This window comes from Strix uralensis, chromosome 1, assembly GCF_047716275.1.
Source record: "Strix uralensis isolate ZFMK-TIS-50842 chromosome 1, bStrUra1, whole genome shotgun sequence".
Lineage (NCBI taxonomy): Eukaryota > Metazoa > Chordata > Aves > Strigiformes > Strigidae > Strix > Strix uralensis.
The window spans coordinates 49,278,898-49,305,128 of record NC_133972.1 but is presented as its reverse complement, the minus strand read 5'-3'; the positions used below and the strand labels follow the sequence as shown (position 1 = coordinate 49,305,128).

Below are 26,231 nucleotides of genomic sequence, written 5' to 3'. Positions count from 1 at the left end.
ACCCCACCACTGCCCCCAGGATGGTGCCCCAGAAGCCAGGGGCTGCAGCCCCTGGGAGGGCAGAAGTCTGCACAAAGTCACTTGTGTCAGTTTATTTTCATTGTGCCAGATTTAGAATAGCTTGGTAGGTAAATAAAGTATATCTAACAATTTAAAAAATATATAGAACAATGTTTTTACATTTTTATGTGAGTTTTGTATTAACTTTATTACAGATCTGATCAGTTGATAACGAAGGCTCTCACCTAACCGAGCACACTCGAGGGAGGCCAGCGCCCAGCTTGTCCCAGCTGATGCTTCGATGTAGTAGCAGTGGCCGCGGTAAGGGATCCAAGCTCGGAGTTCAGGTGCTTCAGGGCAGTCTCCGGGCAGCTGAGCAGGGTCGGTAGGAGCTATAGCTAAAGAAGCCATATGGTATGAAACTGGTATTGCATTATGAGTAACCTATGAAGTAGGATATGTGTGTAAATAGTGTGGGATTTCTCCCACCCAGCTTTAACTATCTGGACCTCTATTTCCTGACTATTCCTATAGGCCCCCAGCTCAGACAACAGGGAGAGCCAAGCAGTCAAGAGTGTAAAACATCTTATTTCTCCGGTCACATTTCTTAGGACAAGGAAATAAATCACATCCTGCAGCATCTACCACTGCCTTGGCAGTACTGTGAGGAAAGCAAACCCTGAGGGATGATATAGATTTTGAATCTGCATTCTCACAATGCTGAAAGCTGTTGTAGGCTAATTAATCATTGATATCACAGTCCCATATTGTATGGCTGCTTGGTGTCTTTATGTTGAAACGTTATACAAAGGAGCCATCAGTGTAGCATGCCTCTGCCAAATTAGTCTGTTTCTAATCATGTGAACAACTCCAATTTACTTCTATTGGTCTGTGGTTCTTGCAGTGCATATGCAGACCAAATGTACAGTTGGGAAGTTTAACTTGGAAGCCACCTTCAAGTGGCAACATCTATCTTGAATCTCACATCAGGAACAGAATGTATTATGTAGCCTTAAAACCTCAAGGAGGGAAAACAACACGATTCTACAAAAATCTACAAACAAACATGCCTCTGCATACCTCTACAAAGAGTTAAAGTTTCATTCACATTCCCAAGGCTCTTACACCTACATCAGAATTGCTTTAGTTCTAGCAATAGTGAACAGGAGTGAAACTCTTGCCTGTATTTTGGCTCAGTGACACCTGTGTGTGAACTTATCCAGTTGCTGCAGTCCACACAGTAAGAGCACGTTCCCAGCACTTACTTATATTACACACAAACTCAAGTGTGCTCATGTCTCAGAAAGAACAAGGTAAAGATAGAGCTTCATCTTATGCAAAGTTATGACTACCGTGAAAGCAATGCAGTCATATCAATTTCACAAGAGACTTTCATATGCCTGAATTCGTATATCATCCAATAGCAAACCTCCAAACTCTGTAGGGAGGTTGACAGTATCCTGAAGCATACTACTCTGAGGGTTTTAGCCCAAGCCAGAGCAAAGTCTCTGGGATTAGGCAGACCAATGGAGTTAGGAATGTGTCTTTAAAATTATTACATTCATTTGCTTACCATCTGATATCTTACAAACTGAACAGTAGCTCTCATTGCAGGGTGCTGTTTTCCAAGTACCATCAAGATCTAGGTAGACACAAGCATTTTTCTCTTTTGGTTCCCCTGCTGCCCATTTTGTGTACCTGGTTTTCCAGTTATCGGTCCATTTGTAATAGCTGCCAGTCTGAAAACAAAGAAGTTCAGGTAACTGTTTTTTTACATAAAAAGCTCTGACATATAAATATAGTGTCCTATGTCTATTTGAGTTTTTTAACAAAAAAAAAAAAAAGCCCTGTGCTGCTCTGATATTTTAAACACCATTCACTGGTCTAGGGAATGTCACCAGGTGCTCTGAGTTACACAAGAACTACATATGAACAGTATTCAACAGTGCATTGCTTTCAGGACGGTTTTTCTGTAACACAGACTTCTACAACATGGTAAGAAAGTCAGATGAGTCCATCTTAGGTCGTTTAGTAAATCCCATATCAAGAGAAGGAATTACAGAGCATTCATCCCCTCTGCTCTGCTTTATTTAAATTAAAGCTGGGAGCTTTTTGGTAAGTAAAGTTTACTTGACATTAAACAGTCAAAATAATCTTATCTCTCTAATGCTCATAATAACTTTTATTAATATAATAGTAAGTAGCTCTCTATATAGCAGAGAGTTAGACTTTCAGAATGGCTAACAGTTGCTTCACGACAGCTGCATATCCTGGTTTGAGATTCTCAGTCTGCACCTTTATTTCTGTTACAGTTTCTAGAGCCTTCTACTTTCATCTATTGCTTCCCGCCTAACCTTTTCTGTGACTCTTCACTCCATTTAGTGCATGAAAGTCTTTGGGTAACTCTAACAGGACTGCTAGAAATCTATGTGTATACACAATAAAGCCATTCAGAGTAGAGTTGTTTCAGCACTGTTATAAATTGAGCATCCAGCAGGTCTATAAAGAGGAGGAGAGCTCACCAAGAACCTGCACCTCCCATCTGTCCAGCACTTACCATATTGCTGTTAAGACCTATCCATACAGGTTTTCCATATTTCAACATTTGGATCCACAGGAATGAATGGATGTAGGCATCTGAAATGCTGGCAAGTTCTGCAGATTTGTCCTGACAATTTTTTCTGGCCTCTTCCCATTGCATTTCAGATAAGACGATTGAGTAGCTACTGTCACCATAACGGGCAAAACCAGAGGATGGATTTGTTGTTGGTACTTCAGACTGTGTGGTAACTATGGAGGAAAAACTGAATGCATGAATTTACAGCATACCACTCATCTCTAGCATGGAAGCTATAAAAAAATAGGTCAAAAGGTCCAGTATCAACAATAAGTCAAAACCTTTATTTAAGCTCATGAACGATTTGTTAATAAAAACAAACAAACAAACAAAACAGAAAAAAACAAACAAAAATAAAAACAAAACCAAACCAAAAACCCCAAAAGGGTCCAAACCAAACTTGTTGTAAAACATGAGCAAAATTATTATGTAACAAGCAGACTGAAATCCTATATGACCTGAAGTAGAGAGTATACTTGCTAGAGGTCTGACTAGTGCAGACTAAGACTCATAAATTGGATATTTGAGTTCCCATGGTTTAAGATATTTTGACTAAATATGGATATCTGAGTATACACATATTTCAGATCTCTGAAATGGTGGAGATCTCTCTCTCTGGTGGAGAGGACTTAGGGCTAGATGTTTAAAGCATTTACTGCCGTACCCTGTTGTCACAACCTGAGACTTTGATACTTGATGTTAATTGATCACCACTTGCTGTTGACTCAAAGACGTTAGCTTATCTGTAAGGGCTGCCTGCACATTTGAGTCAGGCGGTGTATATTTCCACCCTTGAGGTTGTAAATGTATTCAGAAGAGCTGTAACTGGGATTAAGCAAACTAAAAATGCCTCCCTAAAACTATATGCTTGCTGTGCAGGGAGGGGGGTTCTTACAAGCAAGTTAGCTATGCTGAGAGTGAACAGACTTCAGGAGCTGATTGAAGTGGCCAGGAATAGTTTTTACTAATGGTGTAATAAAGGTGAGGCAAAACTGGTTTGTTATCTATGCTTTGCCTTTTCTACTCCCATTATATGGCTGGGCAGCAGGGAAGTGCATAATGGCAATTCTACAGCAGGACAGTCAAAATTTATTACTCATTTTGGTGTGGAAAAAAAAAAAATCAATATTCTTCTACAATAAAGACACAGCCAAGAGACTGTACATTTTAGTAGACATCATATGACATTCAGTAGAAATGTTAAGAGAGAATTAAATTCCCTGCTCAGAGACAGCCAGGAGTATGGGAGGATCACTGCAAGAGCATAGTTTTACACTGCACTTAAAGAGGGTGACTAAAAGCCTCATATTTAACTGAGAAGAAGGCCATTTCCACTTATTATTCTCTAGTATTATTCACGATTTAGGTACAAAACCCCAACTGAGATAGTGGTTCCTCTCCAGCAATTTCTGTGGAACAAATTGTACATTAAAAATAGTACTGCCTTAAGAGTGGTGGAGCTCTGAAAGCCTGAGAGACTTAGAACGAGACTCAAAGTTGAAAGAAATCACATCAGTTTAGATATTCAGCTTATCTAACTGAGATATTTTTTCTGTTTAGGAGACTGGATTGAAAAGAACTCACGTGAATTCATTTGGCAAATATAGCCTCTCTCGTTGTCACAGCTATCATCTCTCCATTTCCCATCTGACTTCATGATGAAGACACAATCTGTCTGAAGGAGAGGGGAAGATACACAGCCATTACAAAAGGCAATCAGGAGCTGGTGAGCTGAAGCTCCTATGCTCCTAGTGCAAGCCTGATGGCAGATAAGAGGAGAAAGGAGAAGTGCTCTTTGAGCACCTATGTAATTAGTTCTAATTTCCTAGATTTCTGCCAAACAGCTTGACCTGGTATTTATTAGTGACCTCTCAAATTTGAACAAGGCTTCCACTGGTGCCGGTCAAGGTCTGAAAGAAAGGCCTCTAAAAATAATCTTCCCATGTTTATTAAGGATCCTTTAATGACTACAGAAATGACTAGGGTACCTATAATATATCAATATAATTGTAAATCAGTTCTGATTTACAATTATTTAGAACTGCTTCAAAACATTTCCGTCAATGAGAAATACAATATAAGAACTATTATTAAAAACATTAGTCTGGATTTATCTTGCAGAAAACAAGTACTCTTTACCAGTTGTTTGTAGTCATTATGAAGTTATTACTATCAGATGTCTTTAGTAACAATCAAATTTTCCCTTTACTTCCTCATGTTTAATTGCTTCAAGATTTCCTTCATAGATTTCAAGACTGGTTGCAACTGTCTTCCAGCATTTCATCCAAGTTTCTTATGCTGATTTAAACAAGTTTTAGTCATAAGCAAGTTGACTGGTGGTAGATGTTAAAAATCTCTGGTGACTAGCTGCCTATCATTTCCTCAGAAACAACATGTTTACCTCCTTTGGAAAAGAGATTGAATTTCAGCTGAGAAATAGCCCTTTTATTGAAGATATCCTTTTGTACTGTCAGAAACTAATAAAGCTGTGTGGGAGTACATTAGCCAGGAATGAAACATATACATAGACAAATTAATGTTGCACCAACAACCTTAATTTTGGTTTATCATAACTTTTCTATGTTTGGTGTTGCAACTTTAATATGTTTATTGTAATGCAGTTTGTGGGGGGATTGATATAATATATGACTTTCTGGGCTTGTTTTACAGAACTGGTATTTTGCAATAGGTCAGATGGAAAGCACAAGGTCCCTCTTTCACAGAACCTCTGCCAAACATTTTTGGTATATATGGAACTGTTATCAGGTGACTTGCTAAGCCCCATTCTGCTTACAAATGGACTTGTTTCAGCATCTTGTTATTGCTCCTGTAACTTCCCTTTTAGGAAAACCATTTAGCTGCCTAAAATATACAGGTTACTTAAATTTCTTGTACCTCCACAGTGACGTCCATCAACGTTTCATAGTCATAATAGTCAAAGAAGCTTTGTTTCTGCTCTGGTGCACCATTAACCCAGTTGGTGTAGGAAACGGTGCTTCCATCTGTCCAAAGAAATGTGGACTCTTTGTTGATATCATTCATCCCAACCCAAACATTAGTGGTGGCATCCTTTAAATGATAGAAGAGGAAAGCTGGAGGGAAGCAAAGATTTCTCATTAAGGAAGCTCATCATGACTTACACAAAACAGGAAAAATGTGCAAAAGCCCAGAACTGGGGCCATATTGAAAGGATAACATTTCCCACTACGGAGCCCATCTGCTTTTAACTAAATGTTTAGATAAACATCTGTAGGATCATATGTTACACAAGCATTAAGGCTGAAAAAATAGTGTAAAAGAAAGCTCTGGAGAAAATTAGAAAGTGTCCCCTTCCCCACTATGTCTGCACATACAGTGCTCCAGCAAATCGTTACTGCCACTGAGAGAGACAGAAAATATAAATGTCTGTCAATTTGAGGGATTTGTCCAACCACACTCAAAACAGACTGGAAGTTTCATGAAAACAGAGCAATTGAAAGAACTAAAAATGCACACTTATTTCTTATATGCAATAATTTAGCTGTTGTTTCACACTTAGGAGTTAAAACAAAGTATAAACTGACCTGGCTAACAAGTAATTTTCAACAGATAATCCCATAATCTATTTCTGAGAGTATAGCAGTTTCTTTAGTGACAGATTAATAATTTTTTCTATCAGTAGAGCCCATATATGTACCTTGCACTTGTTCATTTGATATGGTAGCCAAGTTTCCTCCCAAATTGATACAAGCATCTCGTGCAGCATGCCACATGAGCTTTACTGTTATATTGGAAGCAAATATTTTGAAACACTGGAAAAAAAGCAAGAACTTCATTCAAACTAGCAAAGATGAGAACTGTTGAATATGACTAATATCAATTAGCTATCGGATGTAAATTTCTCCAGAAAAAGAAAACAGAGCTAGAATAAGTGACAGAACTCAAGAGTAGAAAGTATATGTGTCTACACAGGTAGATACTTCGCCCTTCTCATTGCACAATGTGTAATCCAGAAGCCTAGTATCATCTGAACTGATTGTAATGATGTCAAGTACATAATCCCTTTTCACATTTTCACATGCCTGCTTCCTGCAGTAACAGAGGGATCATTTAAAACCAAGAAAATGTGGCTTTGGGTGACACAGCTGTAGGGAATGATCTCTACTCCGCCTTGTTCTGCTTCCAGTGACTGTGGTTATGACTGTTCATCATGCCAAACTGTATGAAATATCCTTTGACACATTGACCTAACATTCTGAGGATGCAATAGTAAGCAGTGTCTACAAAGTAGACTAAAGAACCTTTGGCAAATGGAGCTTCAACTCAAATTGGTACAAATTCTTCTGTTACAGCAATGAGGACTTCCAGACCACGTCTGAATCTAAAACTATACTCAAAACAATTGTAGTTTGGCATCATCTTTCTGAACTCAAAGCTTTGGGAACCCTGTACAAGCCAAAGGGATTGCTCAAATACTTCCTCTCTAAGTCGTTCCACCTGAAGGGCTTTTTTTTCCAAGATCAACCGGTAAAATTTCAGTTTCTAGCATAAAAATGTAAAACAGGAGAGGAGGAGGAGAATGGGTTTTCTTCAACAGTAACAGTGTATTTTAAGCTTGCGCAAACTATGTTCTCTGAAATTTATTCAACATATATCTACTTTTATTGCATTTCTCTGCGAAGTTGAATGTCTATCATCACCTCCAAAAAAGCCCAGCCATCTAGCCAGCATGTTCTCACTGGATAATTACTCTCCAAATTTATTTTATAATCATAAAAATGTTTGTGCAGTTTTTTTTCTTCAGTTCCACTGCTTTACACAATTTACTGAAGGTAGTTGTTGACATACCTTGTTGTTAAAGAAAAGCCAACTTTCTGGACATCCTCCAGGAAGCAATGGAGAAGCAAATGTTGAATTAACAGAACTGTTATGTTTTTCACATACAAATTTATTGGAGGAACCGCAGTTTACATCATTCCACAAGCCTGAAAATAATTAGATTGAATAAGCAAGTCAAGATATAGTAGTATTTGTAACAATAATTCTTATTTTGAGTTAGAAAGAGGCTAATCTCTACTGTTCAGACCATAAAAGTGAGTAAGAGCCACACACTACATTTATGCACTGAACTATTTTTTACGAAAAGATGTTTATGGACTTTTAACTGCTCAGCACTGTTAGTTACTGGGCTACCCTCTAGCAATTGAAAAAGAATAAAGGACTGGGAAGAAAGGGCCAGTGACTTAGAAGAAATGTTCTGGTCATTAGTTAACTTCATTCTACTTTCTCCACCCTCCCCCACTCCTATCCATCAAAGAGTCTGGGTAGGATAATTACAGGAGAAACAGGATGAGAAAACAATTACTTTTTTTTTTTTTTTTAAGCAGAACAGAATAGTCTCTATTTTATATTTCAGGCTGCAGCTTGATCTGAAGGCAAAGTAACCATGGCAACTTTGAATGGGCCAGTTGGAGCTCTAATAGCAGCACAGCTGTAGCCCCTTTTGCTTAATTTGGACTGCCTGACCCTTCTGCTTCTCATCCAGGGCTCTCCACAGCATGCATACCTGTTTATGATTTGTTCAAGCTATGGCATCATCACATTGCAGGCAGCAGGGGAAATACACCAGCAAGCAAATTTGAAAAGAAAATGGATCAGAAGTGGATGAGAGAGAAAATACTGGATCAATCTAAGGGCACAAATATACTGTTCAAATATACATTGTGAAATATGTGCTGTCTCCCGGGGGCCAACATCTCAAGTTAATATAATGTTATTTAGGGATTCATTTTGTGGATTAAAATACCTCATTTCAGTTGTCAAGACATACACTAGGTTTATAGTCAATAGAGAGCTAGGGCTGGATTCATTTGCCTAAACAGAACTGCTTGAGAGGCTATGCAGGGTATCTGCAGAGAGCTGACAGATATGGCACTGTTTCTGTGGGAAACTTACAGTCAGGTGGGCTAAACTCTAGGACTTTTCAGGTGGCTACATGTAGTCAGCTGAATTCTGTGCTAAACTGAATTGCTCTTCAGGCAGCTCTGGCTGTGCAGTTGAGATCTCCATTTGACTATAATGAGACTTCAGAGGTCTAGCTCACATTAGCTACATTTTATTGTCAACTCAAGCTTAATGCTTCCCTTATGGTTCAATTCAGCTGCCTGCATATAATCTTCTAGCACCATCTGGGGCAAGCTCAGGAATGCTGAGCCATTTATGCAGAGCCAGTAGATATGGCAGGGTCTGGTGGGATAGCTGCCCCTTTCTGGATCAACAACTAAAGAAGGAGGGATGCATCTCAATGAGACCAGATGCCTATGTTTGAAAAAAAATGAATCTTGTTCTTGGTGTCTTCAAAAAGGCAGAATTTCAGGTGGGATTACTGAGTGAGTTCTTCATAAAACACAAATTGAGAGATTTATTTCCTTAAACTTATATTACTGAATTCCCATTAGCCTCAGCTTAGTTACAGAAATACAACCAAGAGGAAAAATTAGCTCTACAATTTGCAAGATATTTTCATTTAAGAGTACTTATAAGCATGTAAGACAGTGTTAGGTCATTAAATGTATTTGTCTTATCTCTGTCCTCTCCTCATTGGTTTGTACCTCCAACACCCTATTTCCTGTAGCTGTCATAAATATTTTCTTAAGTTCACAGGAATAAAGACAGACTCCACTCAACTTTTTACTTAGAGAAGTGGTGAAAAGCCCTGTAAAAAAGTGCAATATTAATCTTATAAATCCAGACAGAGACATCTGCATTAAATTACACATGGTACTGAAATCTCCCCATTCTAAGACATAGACTCTTCCATAACTGGTGGTCACACCAGTTACTGCATCTTGTTGAATTGTCACTGGAAAGGAATTTCAGAAAACAGCCTTAAAAATTGCACAACGGCTGACAGCAGAAGTTTGACAGCATCATTTATAATCCAGGCAGAGATAAGTAAACTCTAATAGTTTAGGCTTGCTACTTACCTTGCTCTGACAACATTACCACACAATTTTCCTCATTATTTGCAAAGTTAGGTTCATTAGGAGCCCAGGCCACATAGGTTACTGGAGTCCCATCTATCCAACTTAAAGAAAAGATATGCAAATAGTTATGAATTAATACACTTGAATTGTGAGATGAGAATCCTAATTAATATCTCACAATTAGGAAGGTCTATGAGCATTTATGGGAACTGGAAGGACTGTTTCTTCTCCTTACCTGATTATTCTAATTTGAAGAAATTTAAGTAAAATATAAGAATATAAGAATAAGTAAAATATAAGAAAATATATAGAACAAAACACCAGGCATATTTTCTGTTGATGGGCAGGAGTTATCAGACATCATTTAATAATAGAAACTATTTTTACTTAGCCATAACATGTAATACAGAGAAGAATATTAAATTTTATTCATCTTAACTGATTTCATTGTATCACCTAGTTAATATTATGCTTCTCTGTCTAAGCATTCCTGATGTTTCTATAGATGCAAACAAGGAAAAAATACTTTTCTGTGGATTTTACTCTGAAGAGAAGTATCTCCACTGGCTATTTCTATTAAGTCTTGTATCTGGAAAATAATGGACATTCCATCAGCTTTAAAAACGCCCTTTCTGAAGTATCAGAAATGACATTTTTTTCTTTATGCTTAAATGCTTTTTACTTTAATACACTGTTATTGAAGGAAGAAGAGATTGGCACTGCATTTTAATCAATATCTCAGAATTTAGGTCACACAGCCTGAAGTGGAAGCAAGTTCAGCTCCCTCATCTCTCTGTTGCTGATAACGATACACTTGTTCTAAATAAAGAAAATGCTCACTGGACCCTATCTCCCTAATTTGTGACCTAAATCAGGAGGTTAGAATCATGCACTCAGTCACTACCAGCTTGTCTCTCCCCGCTCCTTTTCTGCCCTTTCCAAGGTTAGTTATTTACAGACACTCAACAGTGACATTAAAATAGAAAGGTTAAATTCAGATCTCCTCTAAATTTGTTTCAGGTCAAGATTTCACCTCCCTGATGTGTCCTAACTAGCAGATGGGAAGGTAGGCAGTGTCAGTGTCATGCTCTTCAGTAGCTTTTACTTTAGTTTTGGTTTTATTTGTGTGTTGGTCTTTTCACAATACTTTATAATTTTACTGTACTGTTAAGTTTCTGCTGACCTTTCTCCTGGAACAGAAGATTGCAGAGGCTACCTTAAAAATCTCTGTCAGAAGCAGCTTTTGTACTCATTGTCCACATTTTCCTAATTCTGGAGGACCTCTCTGAAGCTGTGATATATAGATAAAAAGCATAAGAAAACTAGACGCTATGGTATGAAGCAGATTTTAAGTGTGTGTTTATAGGTATAAAATCCAGCATAGTAAAGTATCACTCCAATTAGGGGGCAAATCTTTGAAAGAAACTTGAGAAAGTGTGTACAGAGAGTACAGCTGCCAAGCCTTTCTTTGGTAAGTGTTTACTCAAGAAAAAAATATTCTTTTCCTATTTCTTTCCTGGGAAAACCATTGGACTTTAGAATATTCTAGGACTATTCCATTCTGCTTTGTATTCATTATGTGGAACTGCCTTCAGTCCTTGAAAACAACACATTTAGTACCTCCAGCTACATAAAATAGTGTATTTGTTTCTACATGTTAAGAGCTGCAGTGATCATCTTAACTTACCTAAACTTCTTATCAAGACTCACTTTTAGACCAATGAAGTATCCTCTTGACTGACTCCAGGATTCCTCCTAAAACAGAAAGATACTATTTTAATTTTTAAAAAAATAATAATATTTAAAGTAAAACAAGCAGAAATGGATGTGCCATTGATAAGGTTCAGAGAGCAGTCACTGAAGTTGACGCAGTAAAGCATGTGCTTAGTTAGGCACAGCGATGTGTTCACACACTCAGGTGCAGAAGCATCAGAGCTGAGTCCTGCAGCACCCTTAGGGTGGGGTAGGAGAGAAGCAGATCTTGAGTCAGAAACTGGTACACATCTTTCATTCTCCCTCCAGGACTGCAGCATGGCCTAATGCCGACCTCAAGTCTCCCTCTCACACCAGCCGCTTTCCAAGCTGCACAGCTGGCACCTTCCCACATGGCTGTCACCACCAGCCTGCCTCACCACCTCAGCGCAGCTGGGGTAGAGCAGGAGAGACCAAATCCCATGGGACCAAAGGGTACGTTTTGGGGAAATTTCATAGATCTCATCTCAGGCAGATTTTGTTAGTGAAAATGCTGATGTGTCTACTTTCAAGACAATTCAGGTTTTGCAATCAGATTGTCAAAAGCATTTCTAGTTTAGGCTGACTGTTTACAATGATTCTTACATTTTCTTTTAGTGCTCTCTGTAGGAACCTTCTCTCACTATTACTATTAACAACAGCCAGGTCTGCAGAATTCATCCTGCAAAACTCTTGGGCTTTTTCCATGGAGACATATTCTTTGCTCGTGTAGTATAGCTTATCTTCATATATGACCCATCCATCTGCAGTGGTTTTATATGCTGGAAGATAAATAAGGTAGCCTTAAACTCTGTATCTGTAGAACACAAAAGCTCATTTTACAATAACAATTTTGATAAAAAATAATGAGCAAGAAGAATAAATATACACAAAAACCTACCATAGGTGTCAGTTGGTTCAGATTTTAATGACACTCCTGCAAAACAAGAGAATAGAAGGTGTGATACCTCTCCGTAGCGTGTTTTGTGATGTAGCTTGTGACTGACTGCAAGGAGCAGAGTGAGGAGCAGAGAAAGATTCTGCACTCCTTTACCATTGGCTAGAAAGCAGTCTTAAGCACACATTTCAGCTACATATTATGCAATATGCATGGTCATCTACTTGTAATTTTGTGTCATAAGCTGGGCTTCACATCCTCAAAGTCACAGCTTTGGCTGGATCATATTCCTGTGCAGAGCAATGTAAGGGAAAATTGCTCTTCCAGTCTGTAAGTCACAGTAGATTTCTCTCAAACACTTTAAACTTTGGTTTTACAGCCCCTATACTGAGCCATCAGTAGACATTCCATAATCCTCCAGAGGGGTCTCCTGGTCAAGAGGGAGAAAATTTCCACTAGATTTACTTTAGCTCTGTCAAAAAATCCTCTCACTCCCAAATATTTGTAAGCAAAATGATATATGACTACATATACTGACTGTGAATTATTTCTGGTTCTGATAAAGAAAGAAATACCACTGCTTTGAACCATTGCTTTTCCAAAAGTGGTTGAATCCTAAATAATGTTAAAGGAGAACTTGGAGCACCACTAAATATTTGGTGTACAAACATATTGTATTTGGTTTTTAGCTTTACCTGTGTCAATGTAAAGAGCAGTATTGTAAGGAATTCACAGTTCCTTACTTTCTGCATTACAAAAATACAAGCAAAAACTTCTTAATATTAAAAAATTTTGCAATCTATGAAACTCTCACAAACACATGGATTATTTATACATCTTAATTTACATAAATACATTTATTTATTTATTCTTATCATCTATCATTGAAAAATCCTGGCCTATATTATGCTACCCAATGTTCTTGACCTCCATTTGGAAAAAGTTCTTCTAAATTTTTTGTCTTTTTCTCTCTTATATTAGGAGAGCAACTACTTATAAATTATGTAAGCTTTTTGCTTAAAGAGAAGAATAAATCTACCTTTTTTTATCTGACAAACCCAGTCAAGCTGTACTTCACAGACTGAAAGAAACCATCGTTTAGAAAAAGTCACACCGTTGAGTACACCACAGAATTTGCGTCCTCCTGAATTTCTTGGACTATCATCCCAGTTTGTGTACCTAACCTACAGAAGAAATCATATTTATTATTCTTTTTGTCTGTTTCAGTAGTTGTACTCTCCATTGGCAAACAGAAACAACCTGGTTTTGTCTGAAGGATTCTGCCTCCCACTAAAGAGGTGCAAATATAGGGAAAGCTGTAAGAATTTTACAGTAAGACAATGATGTCAGGAGATCAGACTGTCTTGCCATGAAGGGTTTTTGTTCTTGTTTGCACCTCAAGCCCTAGACACAGCCAGAGTAGAAACAGGCAAATGGACTGTTTCCAATTAAATCCACCTAGCTATGAACTTCACCCCCATTCCACTCATGCTAACCATGTGCAGTCAAGGTAGTTTTCACTTCATCACTTCATCAACTGTGACCTGGTTCAAAATTACATTGTCCAACAGCCGTCTGGTAGCAGTGATCCTACGGTGCATCAATTCAACATTCACATCTTCCCTTCCCTGTGGTTAATGAGGATGGGAGTGTGCCTTTTGGGAGGGAAGTCATGTCCTACAAACCTAGTGGAGTTACCTCTGAAGAAACTAACATCCAAATGGGAAGGGAGAACCATTTGATATAACCTACTTGGGATTTTCAAAAAGTTCACGATAAACCACTTCCCAAAACTTTCATGGAAACTAACATGTTGCAGTATAAGAAGAAAGGTCATTGCTTGGATTAAAAATTAGGGAATAGAGAATAGGAGTAAAGGGAGAGTAATAAACAGTGGAATCCTGCAGGAACATTTCGCACATCTGTGGATATTTGCATGGGCTTGAGAGATGACTGGATAAATTCATGGAAATAAATTAATTAAGATTACAGGTCTGAGCTCTGGTTCTGAAAGACTCTGAGCCATCACTTCCTGAGGGATGCAGGAGTATACTGGGAAATATGCTTGCTGTTTGATTAACTCTTAAGATGCTTCTGGCCACTGCCAGAGACAGGATACAAGATCCAGTATGATGAATTTTTATGTTCTGATGTCATGTATTCACTTTATATTATTGGAAAAGAAAATATGCTGGAGTGCTGTGCAGAAAGCTACAGACCCTGATGAGATATAGATTATTTCCATGCATTCAAATGTATTGCTGTGATTTTAGTCATGATAATAAAGGTTAACAGCCATGTAAATGTTTGCAGGATTAGTGTTTTCTTTGATGAGGATAACAGAAAAACCCGAAAAGTACATGTACAAACCCCAAAACATCTGAAGCAAACAAATTTGACGAAAACTTAAAATACTCACTGGAGAGCCATCACTCCAGGCAAATCCTTCATCTGGATTCAAGGAAAATATACCAAGCCAAACTTTTTGAAAGCTACAGCGAGTGGCACTAACAGAAATGACAAGGCAGAGCAGTGTGTAAACATCAACAAAAAAACCTCAAGAAATATGTCATTAAACTTTCTAGAACACATTGTAAAGTGCAGTGAAATTGTAATAATTACCCTATTACCTTTGGTGAAGGGCATACAGATGCATATGTTCTTCATAGAAATATCTAATATTTCTATGGCTTCATGGCAACAGCTTATTCATCAGACTTATTAGTAGTATTGATCCTATATTTCCTCTATGCTCTGTTTTCTTAGGAAAGGCCTTCACAGATTCAGAAAATTATCTCAGCATTGACTACTTCAAGGTGAGTCAAAAGTAAGTATATTGGTCATGTTTTCTACCCAACTAAAAATACCACCCTTACAATTTCATGTATTTCTAAATTATATCTAGTAATCATGATACTATTTTATTTTAATTTCCTAGATTAAAGAACTCTTTTTTTTCATGAAACAGTTAAAAACATTCATGAATGGATAAAATTTCAAAGTATCACAGGTTTTTTGGCTTGTGAGGAATCTGTATATTTCAGAAATCCTCCAAGAGCATTCAAATAGTTCATATGAAACACCTCTTAAATCTCATAAGATAAATATACAGTAGATACTCACTATGTTGCTCTTACTAGTAATGGTATCTCCTCTTTACTGTTAATGGTGACCAGATCCCCTCCTATTTGTCTACAAAATTCTCGAGCTTCAAGCCATGATTTCTTTTTGGTATTTGATCTGTAAAAACACTATGGAGAAATTACTTTAAAACATATTATCTATGTTATAATAAAACAAAGACTCATAGTCTCACTCACCCATAAATGAGGTTTCATACAAGCCAAGTCCATAAGAGAAATAGAATTAATTACTCTGTTCATAAAATTTTTGCACTAGAGTTGTCTAGCAAGTTAGCATAGTGGTAACAAACAAAGGAAAGGAAAGGAATTGCTAGAAGGGAATACAATTTCCTTTAACTTGTTTTACTTGGAGGAGGGCCCAGGCCACCTTCAAGGTGAAGGGAAAGGAGAGTGTTTGTGGTGGAGAGATAGGGTGGCCTGGGAAGAATCTGAAGATGCAGACAAAAGAATAACCTTATGGTTGTTTACAACTCTCACTTTACATTTGTAATATGATGTCTAACATTTTGGTAGTTTAACAGAATATACACAAGTTTGACAAAATCTAAAAATGGTGATATGGGAATAAAGCAACCCAAGTAAATAGCATTCCAACTGAGTTTGAAAGAAATGAAAAAAATAACATAATAAAAAGAGAACTCATTAATTCAATAAAGTGTTAACAAATATTAACATCTTACACTTACTTAGCACATGTCTATTCTGCATGATACTAAATCAATATTTGCACATTACCCTCATTTCTTGTTCAAAATCCTTTTGTATGCGTGCTCAGACATAACTGAGTGTACTTCAGATAGGAGTTATCTGTAACTTTGCATCAGAAACTCTCCAATAAATGTCCTTCATAAACACTTATTTAATTAAGGTTTTATGTGACTTTTTATGCTTTATTTGGGGTGATAGTGTGCTTATCTTAACAAGGTCCAGCCTTAGGCATTGTGCTACTTGTCGGATACACTTCACTGTTTCTCTGCTTTGTTCCCTGAACTCTCACACACCTCAGATAAATCTTTGCACAACCTAGTGACCACAACTGATATAGAGCCATGTAGCAGCCAAGCTTTGCTGCTTCTGCTTTTTAATATGGCCTTTTGACATTGTTCTCTCAACAATTTTGCAAATATTTTCTCTTGTTTCTTCTTTTTTCTCTTTTCTTTGTCTTTCTAAGGACTTGATATTTACGTTCCTCTTCTTGCCTTTTCTGCTCCAATTCATTCAACCCCTAGGACACAAACTTCCTCATTTTCTTTCCTGTGTCATTCTCTGTCCCCCTGTGACCAGTCCATTCAACCTTATCTTTCTTCCTTAGTTTCTCTTCTCTTATTGATAATTCAAAGCGATAATTCAAAGAGATGTTTGGGGGTTTTCTGGGGTTTTTTGTGTGTTGTTTTTGTGTTTGGTTTTTTTTTTCTATATTCCAATCTCAGATACTGCAAAATAAAGGTGTCACTTCTTTTTCTGTCTTCTCCCCTACGCCCCCCTCCCTGAGAAATTAAAAGCCTTTCTTCTTCATTTAACTATTTGGGCACTTACTTTAAAACAGGAATTACTATGGTTGTTTTCTACCCAACCTTCAGGGCATGTGGGGACTGGAGCAGTAGTTGGAAGAGGTGGAGCTGTTGCACTCTTCGCCCACTGCTTACAGATATATTTTTGTTTTGTCTCACAGTCGAGAACATCCCATAATCCAGCTGCAGTCCCAGTTCTCATGGCTACACATCCTGGATTACTTCCTTTATGAGAAACAAAAAACAAGTTGGATATTTTACATAGTCTAAATTCTTTAATTCTTACTTAAAATCTTTGAGCAGCAGCCATACAAAATAACACTTGAATAACAGAGTTATAATTTAAGTGATTTTCACACAGGCAAAGAGTAGTATTTTCTGTCTGAGGAGGTCATAATTAGTTTGGGATCCTGCTTTTTCTTTTTTTTTTTTAATGTCCTGTATAATTAATTCTATGGGTAGAAACTAAGTTGGTTTTTTAGTTTTTTTTACTGTGAAGTCAAGGGAGGACCTACTGTTTCATATCAGGTAGCATAACCTCGGTCACTAGTGATTTTGATATAGATGGAAACAAATCCCTTGGTACATACATAGGGCAGGTATGCAAACCTCAACAGAGACTTGTGACATTTGCTGTAATTTTAGTATATTCTCTCAGAGGGAACCAGAGGTGCATACATCATAGCAGATGCAGTCAAATGCACACAATGGACTTATACAATGGCTTATTCATGTTCTTTCTTTATTTCCTAAGTATTCTTAACATTTTATTTTCTTTCTGATTCCTGTTAAGCACAGACCTGATGTTTTAATGTCTACCATGGTGCCAAGAACTGACTCAACATTAAATGGTCAGCTCTAAGTCCATCATTTTATGTCAATTCAAGACACATATTTGTTCCTATCAGCATCACTTTACATGCATCAAAGTTCACCTGACATTTTACTGATCATGTTCAGTCACTATTCTCCTGAGATTGTCCTGCATTTTCTCACAGGCACATCTTCACCGTCTTCAGAAATAATTTAGTATCATCAGCAAATCTTGTCACCTCACTATTTCACTTTTTCCAGATTGTGTGTAAATATGTTGAACAGTGTGGGATTTGGCACAGATCATTATGGGACTCTGTTGGTGAACACTCTTCCCCAGTAAAAAATAGCCCACATAAAAACCCCCACCTTCCATTCCCTGCTTTTTGATCAAAATTTTTATTCATGTAAGACTTTTCTTGTGTCAGGTCAGATTAGGTGAAAAGCTTTTGGTAATTGAGATAGACCACACTAACTGCATTTCCCTTATTTGTATGCTTTTGGCTCCTGTGGGGAGGTCTAGGAGATCCGTGAGCATGACCTCCCTTTACACAAGTAATTTTATATATCTTTCCCACTATATCTTCTTTATTCTATTCTTTATTACAAATTCAGCTAATTTACCAATGACTTATTGGTCTGTATTTCCCCACATCTCTCTGGAACCATTTTATATATTGGCACCAACTTTGCCTTTTTTCACCCCTTAGCCTTCAAGGCGTTTTAACAGGTAGTTACACATTAAAGCAAACAGTTCACTTAGTGTAACCTTCACAGCACTTGGATGCTTTTGCAGCTGTGGTTAGTCCTGACTTGCTATTCTTCAGGTAATTTATTTGTTCTATAATCTATTCTCCTGGTATTTCAGTTTGAAATAGACTCTCCAATCATACCCTCACAAAGAAACTTTCAGCAAAGAAAGCCCGTTTTCTTCCTCAGTGAACACAGATGCAAGGAAACTAATTTTTCTTCACTGTTCCAGACTGATCTCCAAGTGCTCCCTTTATACTCTGATCACCTGCTGGCACCACAGACTCCCTGTCAAGATTTTTTCTCATGGCATTTACAGAAATTTTATTACTCTCGGTCTTTTGCAATTTTTTATTATTTTTATTTTATTTTACAATTTATAGCTTCACTGAATATTTTTGAGAAAGTTTTCAGACAAGTGATCACTAGGAAGGATGTAGTGTATCTTGGGGAGAACAGATTTCCTCATGACACGTCAAAATCTTGTTTTCTGTGCTTCTGCAGAGTATGATCCCGTGAATGCAGTTTTCTTAGTAACACAAGTAAAAAAAGTAATTGTATGATCATATTTTGATACTGTGATTTTCTAATTCTAACTTAAAATCCTTATTACAGTTGGTCTGTTTCAAACTCTCCTCTCAGGCTAACTTTTCCACTAGAGGGATGAGTGTGGAATAGTCTCAGGAGCTGTCTGTAACTGCTGTTTATCTCTTTGTGAGGATGAGCCAAAAAGGTTAATCTTATTGGTAAATATATCAGATGTCCCAATATAAAACTGCAGTTCAGATTGTTCCTTTTGAAATTAAAAGATGTGGTTTGAGAACTGCCAGTTCTTGTAAAATATACTGAAAGCTTAAAACATAAAATTCATAGGACATTGCCAATATAAACCCAAATAGGGACCATGACCTCAGAGAGTACCTACCATCAACTGTCACAGCACCTACCAGGCATTGCTGCACCCCAGTGTGTGAAGGAGACGACTTCACCATTGGCCCACCTGAAAGTGCCTTGGTCCTCCACATCAGAGAGACCAAGCCAGAAATATTTCTCAGGCCTCAGCCCAACAAGGCTAATCAGATAGGCTTGTTCATATCTGTAAGAGGGATCATAAAGACGCAAGAGAAAACTAAGTCATTTATCCAAATCCTACTTGTCTAATCTGATGATGAATCCTTTTCTCCTTTTCCTTGCTTCAGACGGGGGGAGAGGACCTTATGATAGGATTCTGACTCTCTATAAATCAACAAACAAAAGTGAGACTTATTTGTTGTTCAACTAGAGATCTCATCTGTAACTTAGATAATTTGTTGTTTGACATTGTGTTACAATTGTAGTTCCAGAAATATTTCAGAACATACTACCATTACCTATTTAAAAGCCAAGGAAAAGTCATTATCATACCTGTTTTCAACTGTGGCTAAGTAACCTTTTTCTTCTTCACAAGTGGTATTTGCTTCTGAAAATGTTGCTGGAACATGTCCAATAAAATAGCAGTAGGTCCCATATCTTCTCCAGCCCTGTAACATGATTTTAGGATTTCCATATAACTTTTAAATAATCCTGATATCATGTATTAAGTGAGCTATACTATTTCAAAATGAATGAAACGCAATTATTATGAATATTATGAATTAGAAACCTTTCTCAGTGAAATTACAAATTCCTTCTAAGCAGTTTCTGTAAATGGCTTTCTAAAGTTTAAAGTAACTGAGAAATGTCATAATAATATAAAAAATATAGATACATAAATAATATAAATAATTCTAGATAATTCTCAGACAAGGTACTTTTTTGATCTGAGAAATTATGTTCCATTCTTATATACTTACTTTTTTGCAGCCTGCATCAGTAATTTCCTTTTCTCCAGCTATTTGTGATATAGGTTTTCTTTTACAAATGTAGCCAGCTTTCTTCTCACAGATATAGTCTGCCCAATAGCCATCCTGTGGCAGGAAAAAAAAGATGAAATAACAATGAAATGAAGATTAATAATCTAAAGAAAATTAATAATTTCTTTCTTTATAATAAAAACTATTCATTTTCTTTCTCCTTTCATTTTGAAACAGAAATTATGTTTTTTTCTTATCCAATTCCCCTAATTGATAATAAAACCAAATCTGTTCACAATTAGTGAAATAGTAGACTGGGCTATGATAGTACATCTATGGCTGCTAGTGATAAGAGGGGGTGAGGGTGCAGGGAGCTGGTCCCCGACCTGTTCTGCAGGGCCCTGCACAGGCAGTTGTGCCATGCAGGGATGGGCAGATGAGCAGGCACAAAGGAGGCAGCAGGGATCGCCACATCACCTTTACCACCAGAGGAAAAAAAAGCAGGAGAATGTACTTAAACTACATTCAGAGACCTGTTTTATAGCCCTAATAATTTGATCAGTGACTTTCAGATGAACTTACAGAGAAAATTTCATCAATGATGCCGTAACGCAATCATTTTTTTTTTTTTTAATGAAAGGTCATATTTAACTTCATCCTTTGTCCCCACATACCCTTTTCTGGCCCTAGCCAGTTGCTGAAATAGCAGGGCACATTATTCTTTTATTAAGAAGTTAGTTTCAATATTAAAGTAAAATATGTATTGAGTAATGTTACCTGGCCCTTGATCAGTACACAATCTTCTGGCCTGTTGTTTGTGGTGGATGGCTCTCCCACGTGCCATTTTGTGTATGTCACTGGTGTACCATCACTCCATTCAAAATACATTTGAACCTTATAATCATTCAGCCCAATCCATAGCTTGTCTGTTGGCTCTAAAACATGGAAATACAGAACTAGAAAAGACCTCTTATGCCACTGCATCCTTTTCACAGTACCCTTGAGCTCTAGAACATATAATCCCTTTCATAAATTTATGAAACATAAAATTACTTAGTGTTGCATGATAATTTAAAAATTAATATTTTCACATAGATGTTAGAATAAAGATAGTATGCATTGGAAAATTAGGCTGTAATGAAATCCCTGCACTAGATAAAAAAATTTTGCTTCTTTTCCACATAGCAGTGGAAGAAGAATAAATTACCAGCCTAATGTTAATACACTATGGTGGTATGATAGAACTGTGTGAATAGTTACTTTTTAGGTTCTGTTGTCTTGGTCAGATTTCAAAATACAGTTTTAATGTAACTTGAAACATGGATGTTTTAAGCTTCTTTCCACAAAATGGAAAAAAACAAAACAAAACAAAACAGAGAAAATCCCTAAGCCCAGCCCCTCAGTTCAGGATCACTTGTTTAGGCAATAATTAAAATCAAAATTTCAACAACATCCAACTCAGCAGGGGAAGGCTGTCAGCAACTGGATCTAACTTTGGGACTGGCCCTGCTCCAAGCCAAGGCTGGATCAAATGACCTCCAGGATTCCTTCTGGCCTAAACTATGGTTTTAGGCATTCTTAATGAAAGGAAAGCAAGGAAAATGAAAGGTAAGTTCAGGCAGCATTCACAAAAATAAGAAAGAAAGAAAGATATGGAAGGATATTCACAATTACTTTAGTAGTCACTAAACAGGGGTATGATACCAGAATCAAAAAGTATAAGAAACCCAAAATATCTCCTTGTATGGTTGGACACCAAGCAAATTACTTTTTCTTCAGAAAGGATTTTTTTCTCTCTTGAATATCTTTCACTTTTTCAATTGTTAATAAAACCTCTAAGCATGAAAAAAAAAAGAAACAAACCAATAGTTAACAGGGGCAATAAGTAGCAACGTGTCTACAGACTCCTCATGTTTCTGCCAGAGATTTCAAAAAAGCCACAACGAGACCTCTCTGACATGTTAGATCCAGTGACCTGAGTATGGTTCTTTAGGCAGCCCAGGCAATTCCACAGCTTGCTGCCTGGAAACCTCCTTGGCTAGCTTTTCTGATCTTTTCCATCTGGCAGTGTAGAGAGCTAAATTTTTCTTTAGTAGGTTTCCTCCATCACTCTGCAGAGACCTGTGAACTTGTTGATCTGGGTGCTGGTTGACCACAAAACATGGAAAATGACTTAGAGCCACCCTGTAAGTTCCCCAAATGCACAGAAAGCAGTACAAATATGTTATTTTTCCATTAAAAGCACTCTTTGAAAGTGGAAGTTATATTTCATAATCCTTTCACTAAGAAAGCTTGTCACTGGGATGACTGATGTCCTTCTACCCTCATGCAAACCAAAGAACAAGTCAAGATAGTTGGGTAAGTCTGAAAGTTGCAACACAGAAGGGGGCATCCATTTTGAAGCAGAAAGGAAACTGCGCCAGCCTGATGCCACTGGACCTCTGGCTCCTTGCATGTCTTTGGCTGCAGTGTTTTGTGTTAATACAGCTGCTACATCTCAATTCAGTTAGCTGGTGTTTCTTACATGCAAAGGCAAACACCACCCCGCCCACCCCCTTGAAACACTCACTGTACCCAAGCCGAGACACTATAAAGCTGTGTTCCTCAAGACTTTGGATGCTGGCCAGGTGACTCCCTTCCTTCTGACAAGACATCAAAGCTTCTTCCCATACTTTGGTCTCCCTGAAGATCTTGTAACAGTGATCTACATATGGTTTCCATCCATCTGGGCAAGCAACAGGCCCAATGTCACCTGGGAACAAACATCTCTTTTAGAGGAGTTCAAATGCCATGCAAGGGACATGATACTGAAAATATTTTCACTTATTCTACACAAAAGTTCTAAACTAAACATTTTCTTTGGAAATTCTCATTATAAAGAAATGATGGACATAAAACATAATAAACATAAATATGATTCTAAATCTGGCGATTTTTAGCTTAGAAAAGGAAAGCTTTTTAATACAAGTATTATTTAATAGAAATTGTAGGGTTCTTACATAGTCAAATGTCTGTAACAAATACACTAACGTATTAATTTTAACAGCTTCCGTATTACTTAGTATTTATTTGTCAGATAAGAAAAATCAGAAGTTATCTGCACCTAACATAGAATGCATATGACTTTTTAAAAGTTTAAGTATATTGACAGAGTAAAAGTCACCTAGACAGATTTACAACTAGACATACACATAGGGGAAACACAAACAGGGAAATCTTTATATACTTATAATATCTTTTATCTTTACAATGTGTTGGTCTTTCTTCCTTTTGCTTATTTTTACTAACATCCCTCTCCTTAAGAATAATTTTTGGTTTGTTCTCCCTTTTTGTGCTCAGTAGGGTGTGTATCCAAAGTGGAGGCCTGACTACCAAACCATGGACAGATAGGATAAGTTGGACATTCTTTGCTTATACCTGTTTCTTTCTGTGTGTTGTGGGACTGGAAATCAGCCTAGAAAGGGTGCAATGGTTGTAAAAAACAAACCAGATAAACAAGGAATAGTTTCTATTTCTAATAAAATTCTCCTACTCATCTTTGTCAATGTGAATGACAAGGAATTCAGATAAGAGCTTTAACTTTTAATTATCAACATATATCAACATACCTGAGGGAACCAGGGTAAAGTTTCTTTTCTTACAAATGTAACCAAGTTTCTGATCACATTCCAAATTTTGCCATTTAGCTTTTGTTTCAGGATTCAAAACTGCACAGAGTTTTCCAGATTCTGGAGAGGGGTTTCCTTTGGGAAAAGTACAGGAAAAGAAAGTAAACTTTTCTGAAAGGCAAATAGAGCTCTAAGCTCTAAAATGCACAGGAGAAATCGCTCCTGGCTGAAGCGAGAGCCCCCTTCCCAGCTTTGGCAAGAACTGAGGTAGATCTCCAGTAGTAGGAATGTCTGTATAAAATGTAGTATCATTTAAGCAGATATGAACATGTAACCCCCTCATAGTTTTGTTGCTAGAGACAAGACATGGAAGACTGTATATTTTTGGGAAAGACAGTGTTCAGACCTGAAATATTTTTGCAATACACAGAAGTTTCTGGCATACATTGCCATAAAAAAAAAAAAAAAAAAAAAAAAAAAAGTTATTTCTAAAGCTAAAGCAAGAAAAGCTAAATACCTATCTCATGACATATCTATCCGGTAATAGAATTTAAAGCAGTATTTGAGCTATGTATATTTTTTCTTCAGAAATACAGAATCAAATAAAGTCACAGCTACCTGGAGCCCAGTTTAAGTACTGGAAAGGGCTGCCTCCAATCCACTCCCATCCACTCCTCAAGTCCAGTCTGTTGAGTCCAATCCACAGTGCAGAATCTGTATCTTCTGTTAACTCTAATAACCAAAAGAAGATAACTGATTTTATAAATCATTTTTTTTATTAGCAATAGTCACTAATAATGTCTCTAGGAAGACTTACAGTTCTTAAATATCTAACTACAAATATCTTTAGATGCTGAGATAACTGATAAATTGAAATATGATGAAGCTTTGATTACTGTAAAAAACAAACACAAAAAAACCCCTTATTCTATCACTTAATGCAAAATGAGCACAGATGTGATGTGACAGACAATATCCAAAATGAAAGTGTTTCTGTAGAATATGGTAATTCTGTACAACATTGGATTTAAGTAGAAATATTGGTACAGTGTAAATATAAACAATAATACTAAAGCTCTTAGAAGTTAAATTCATCTTTAAAAATAACGAGATTCTTCCATACCATTCCTCCAGCAATACATGGGTAGGTAGAGTCACAATTTGGTGTGAATAACTGATACTTTTAAGTTTGTCAAATGAAAAAATCAGATGTCAAACTGCATTTGACATAAAACACATCTTTCTTTTGGCACAAAGGTATCAATTTTCTCTTATTTTCAATTTGTTTTAAAGGTTCCTTTTGACCAGAAATGAAACTTTCACTTCTTTCAATTTTCAGAATTTCTTTTCTTCTTAAAAAAAAAAAAATCAACAAAGTTTCAATATAAGATAACATTTTTAAATAGAAAGCCTAACTGTTACACTTGCAGGATGCTGGAATACTTTGAATCGTAATTAAATTTGGCAGTGATTTTTATATGAACTTGCAAATTCTAAAAGATTTTTTTTTTTTACTTACTCATGCCTATTTAGGACCATAGACATTAGCCAAAACCATTCTAAATATTCCTTAGCTATGATGAAGGACTGAACAGATCTTGAATGTAAGTCAGGGTTTGCTTTACTTCTTACCTTTAATGTATGTTTGTTCATGAATGTCTGTGATACTCATTAATTCTGCATTTTGCTGCTGACAGCTCTTCCTGGCTTGGTGCCATGTGAGAGCCGACTCAGAGTTTATTTGGTAGTGTACATTTGTTAACAGATCTGTAGTCCAGGTGGTGTCTTTATCTGTGGAGAAAATAATTAATTTGGGGGTGATAGAAACTCACCCACAGCAAAATGAGTTGCAGGTCCTCATTATGCAAGGTATGCTCATCAAATGTCACCTGTGCTATTCTTTCAAGAGCACTGAAAATGTTACAGGAGGCATGGGGAAGGGCTTCTGGATGAGCCTGTCACACAGCTTCAGAGCCCAGGCACAGCAATGGTGCTGAGCTGCATTGTGCTCTTCTTCTAATTACCTTTGTGGTTTTGGTCTGTTGAAGACCTATATACATGTTCTAATCGAGCACAACACAAAAGTGAATCAGATACTTGATTTTTCCCAAAAGTCATTATGAAGTTGAATTTTAAAAAAGAACTGAGAGCTCAGACTGACATTCAGAAGCTTTGAAAATTATTCACTGACCCTATGTTGCACGCTTTTTGGGCTCAGTGTCCTAGGTATCTTTGTAGGGACCTGGAAAGCATATTTGACTATGGATTTGAACCACACCAAAAGATCATTTTGAATCAACTGGGGTAAAGAAGCATTTTAGTAACAAGAGACATAATGTTGAACAGGAGCAATGAGGAGGAAC

At 37.0% G+C, this 26,231-nt stretch overlaps 1 protein-coding gene across 1 annotated transcript in view; it reads right to left on the bottom strand.

Annotated features, from left to right (window-relative positions):
- The window catches only part of LOC141942386 (macrophage mannose receptor 1-like), a 34,488-nt gene that overhangs the window by 3,960 nt on the left and 4,297 nt on the right, over positions 1-26,231 (bottom strand). Inside the window, exons 4-26 of the mRNA XM_074865474.1 lie at positions 25,501-25,659; positions 24,487-24,600; positions 23,869-24,003; positions 22,830-23,012; positions 21,038-21,195; positions 20,261-20,374; positions 19,833-19,948; positions 19,376-19,524; positions 16,891-17,090; positions 15,335-15,462; positions 14,631-14,718; positions 13,251-13,395; positions 12,215-12,250; positions 11,920-12,095; positions 11,270-11,337; positions 9,583-9,683; positions 7,445-7,581; positions 6,294-6,408; positions 5,513-5,709; positions 4,202-4,292; positions 2,558-2,790; positions 1,574-1,739; positions 246-398 (exon numbers count right to left, since the gene is read on the bottom strand). Coding sequence (XP_074721575.1) covers positions 246-398; positions 1,574-1,739; positions 2,558-2,790; positions 4,202-4,292; positions 5,513-5,709; positions 6,294-6,408; positions 7,445-7,581; positions 9,583-9,683; positions 11,270-11,337; positions 11,920-12,095; positions 12,215-12,250; positions 13,251-13,395; positions 14,631-14,718; positions 15,335-15,462; positions 16,891-17,090; positions 19,376-19,524; positions 19,833-19,948; positions 20,261-20,374; positions 21,038-21,195; positions 22,830-23,012; positions 23,869-24,003; positions 24,487-24,600; positions 25,501-25,659 — 3,162 coding nt within the window. The remainder of the gene's footprint in view (positions 1-245; positions 399-1,573; positions 1,740-2,557; positions 2,791-4,201; positions 4,293-5,512; positions 5,710-6,293; positions 6,409-7,444; positions 7,582-9,582; positions 9,684-11,269; positions 11,338-11,919; positions 12,096-12,214; positions 12,251-13,250; positions 13,396-14,630; positions 14,719-15,334; positions 15,463-16,890; positions 17,091-19,375; positions 19,525-19,832; positions 19,949-20,260; positions 20,375-21,037; positions 21,196-22,829; positions 23,013-23,868; positions 24,004-24,486; positions 24,601-25,500; positions 25,660-26,231) is intronic.